Consider the following 1942-nt stretch of genomic DNA (forward strand, 5'->3'; position numbering starts at 1 on the left):
TGACGTTGTACGTCCTGCAGACCCACAATCAACTTGCAGTTCCAGGGCTGATAATGAACCAGAGGGATGTAGGTCGGCGACCTGATCAAAGTCCTTGCTGCAACATGCCCAGAAAGGCATCAAGTCAGCGTGTGGCCTGCATCAAGGTCATCTCGAATACCATGACCCCCGCCCGGCCAAGCACAGCTCATGTCGCAACCTTTCTTCTTCGTTCTCTGGTCCCCGGCCGGAGTCCAGATCTTCGACACTTCTTATGGTGTGAGAGCCCACTGGACATTGATATTTCTTCTATTGCCACTATCGCCGAGAGATGCCTCAAAGTGAGACATGACCAGGGTATTAATGCAAGAGATGGGTAGAGGAGGGGAAAGATATGGATGCCAACGCATACTCACTTCTTCCTGACGTGCGGCTTAGCAAACTTGCCAGAACATGGCAAGAATCCAGATCAGTATTCGGTTAGGAGATGTTGATGAAGCAGGGAGCCTGGTCAACGATCTTGATGTTGCTGGGCTCGGTTAGTTTCCGACTGCCGTACTAGTCCACTTGGACTGTGCCTTCCCGCTCACTTAACTATTACGGTACTTAACGACCGGTAGTGGATGCTTGAGACGTACCGACGGAACTGAGTCTGTTCAGACGAGATGTATCAAACCGTGAGTAATGCGCCATGCGGAAGGGCGATGGCACAAACAATGCGTATCAAAAACGATCTTGCTTTCATGGAAGGGCTACGAACAGGAGCCCCGATATGTTATTCTGATTTCAAAGCGGGGGATGTGACGAGGAGCTACATGACGAGTCTTTGCCCAATGGATGCTTTATGGCTGAAACTCTGTAAGAATCCTCCACTTGACGCCATCTCAGCCATCTCTCAGTTTCTGGGTCTAGTAGTCGAAGGCTCGGAATCTGGTTAGTTACCTAGGTAGTTAGTTAGTTCGAAAGGAAGGCAATCAAGTCCCGAAAGTGTGTATGAGCGTTTGGATTGGTCAGACCAGATTAATGAGGGAAATTGCACTTTCTGAAAAAAGGATGCTATTCGTGAGCAACGACAAGCAACGCATAACTTCGGTAGTACTATGAAGTAAGCCCATCCCAGAAATATGACAGGGCTGGGCTGAATGAATGAATAATATATGGTCATCATAATGGTGGTGGGTACCGTTAATACAGGCCGTAGGCCCCACAAAGAAAGAAGGGCGACTAAGAAAATTCATGATGTAAAAGGTAGAACGGATGAAACTCGGGTGCAACGGTTCTGGTCGTGAACTAAAGATTAATCAGGGTTTCGCTCTACACCAAAGTCTGTAGTGAGCGAGACATAGGTACCTAGGGAAGCACATCCGACATCCGGAATGACTGGGATAAGTAGTGTGATACCCAGGAGGAGGAAAGGAGCATAAAAGCGGAAGCGGGGAGGGTGAAGGCGAAGGGTCAGGGAACATTGCTGTTGGTTTTCTCTCCCCCCCTTACCCGTTTATGTTAGCGAGCCCCAACCTAACCGTTCTAATCAAGTGGCCAGCCTCTTTGTGATGTATGTCAAGACGGCTGCATACACCTCTACCTACTAACCTCTACCAACCAACCTTGCCTCATTTACTACCATAGGTTTGATGCTCCCATCCATCCATCATCTCCGGAAGGCGTCACAACTCCCCCCGATCACTACGCAGTAAAGCCGGATGGACCAGGTGGCCGTGGAGGTCACGGTAGGTAGGTATTCTTGGCCTCCTCGCCCACCGTGACTCCCAAGGTAGAGGTACCTGCCTACCTACTCTACAGTCTTTGCGCAGAGTGTAGGTACTTTTGTGGTAGTAATACACTACTGTCTCTGCTCTGACCACTTTGGGCCAAGTGCTTGTCTCGTATTTGCGGAGCGACTCATGCCAGTGGGCCGGAAGGAGGGACGGAGGACACTCCGACAGCATAACGGGAGGGTTGA

At 50.0% G+C, this 1942-nt stretch overlaps 1 protein-coding gene across 1 annotated transcript; it reads left to right on the top strand.

Moving 5' to 3' along the window:
• Positions 1–432: 432 nt before the first annotated feature.
• On the top strand, positions 433–917 carry NCU01314 (hypothetical protein; the record flags this gene model as incomplete). Its single annotated transcript, XM_956307.1, has 2 exons — positions 433–517; positions 631–917. 2 exons carry the CDS (start codon positions 433–435, stop codon positions 915–917), a joined length of 372 nt encoding a protein of 123 aa, XP_961400.1.
• Between the last annotated feature and the right edge of the window lie 1025 nt (positions 918–1942).

The sequence above is a fragment of the Neurospora crassa genome, linkage group V (assembly GCF_000182925.2).
Source record: "Neurospora crassa OR74A linkage group V, whole genome shotgun sequence".
Classification (NCBI taxonomy): domain Eukaryota; kingdom Fungi; phylum Ascomycota; class Sordariomycetes; order Sordariales; family Sordariaceae; genus Neurospora; species Neurospora crassa.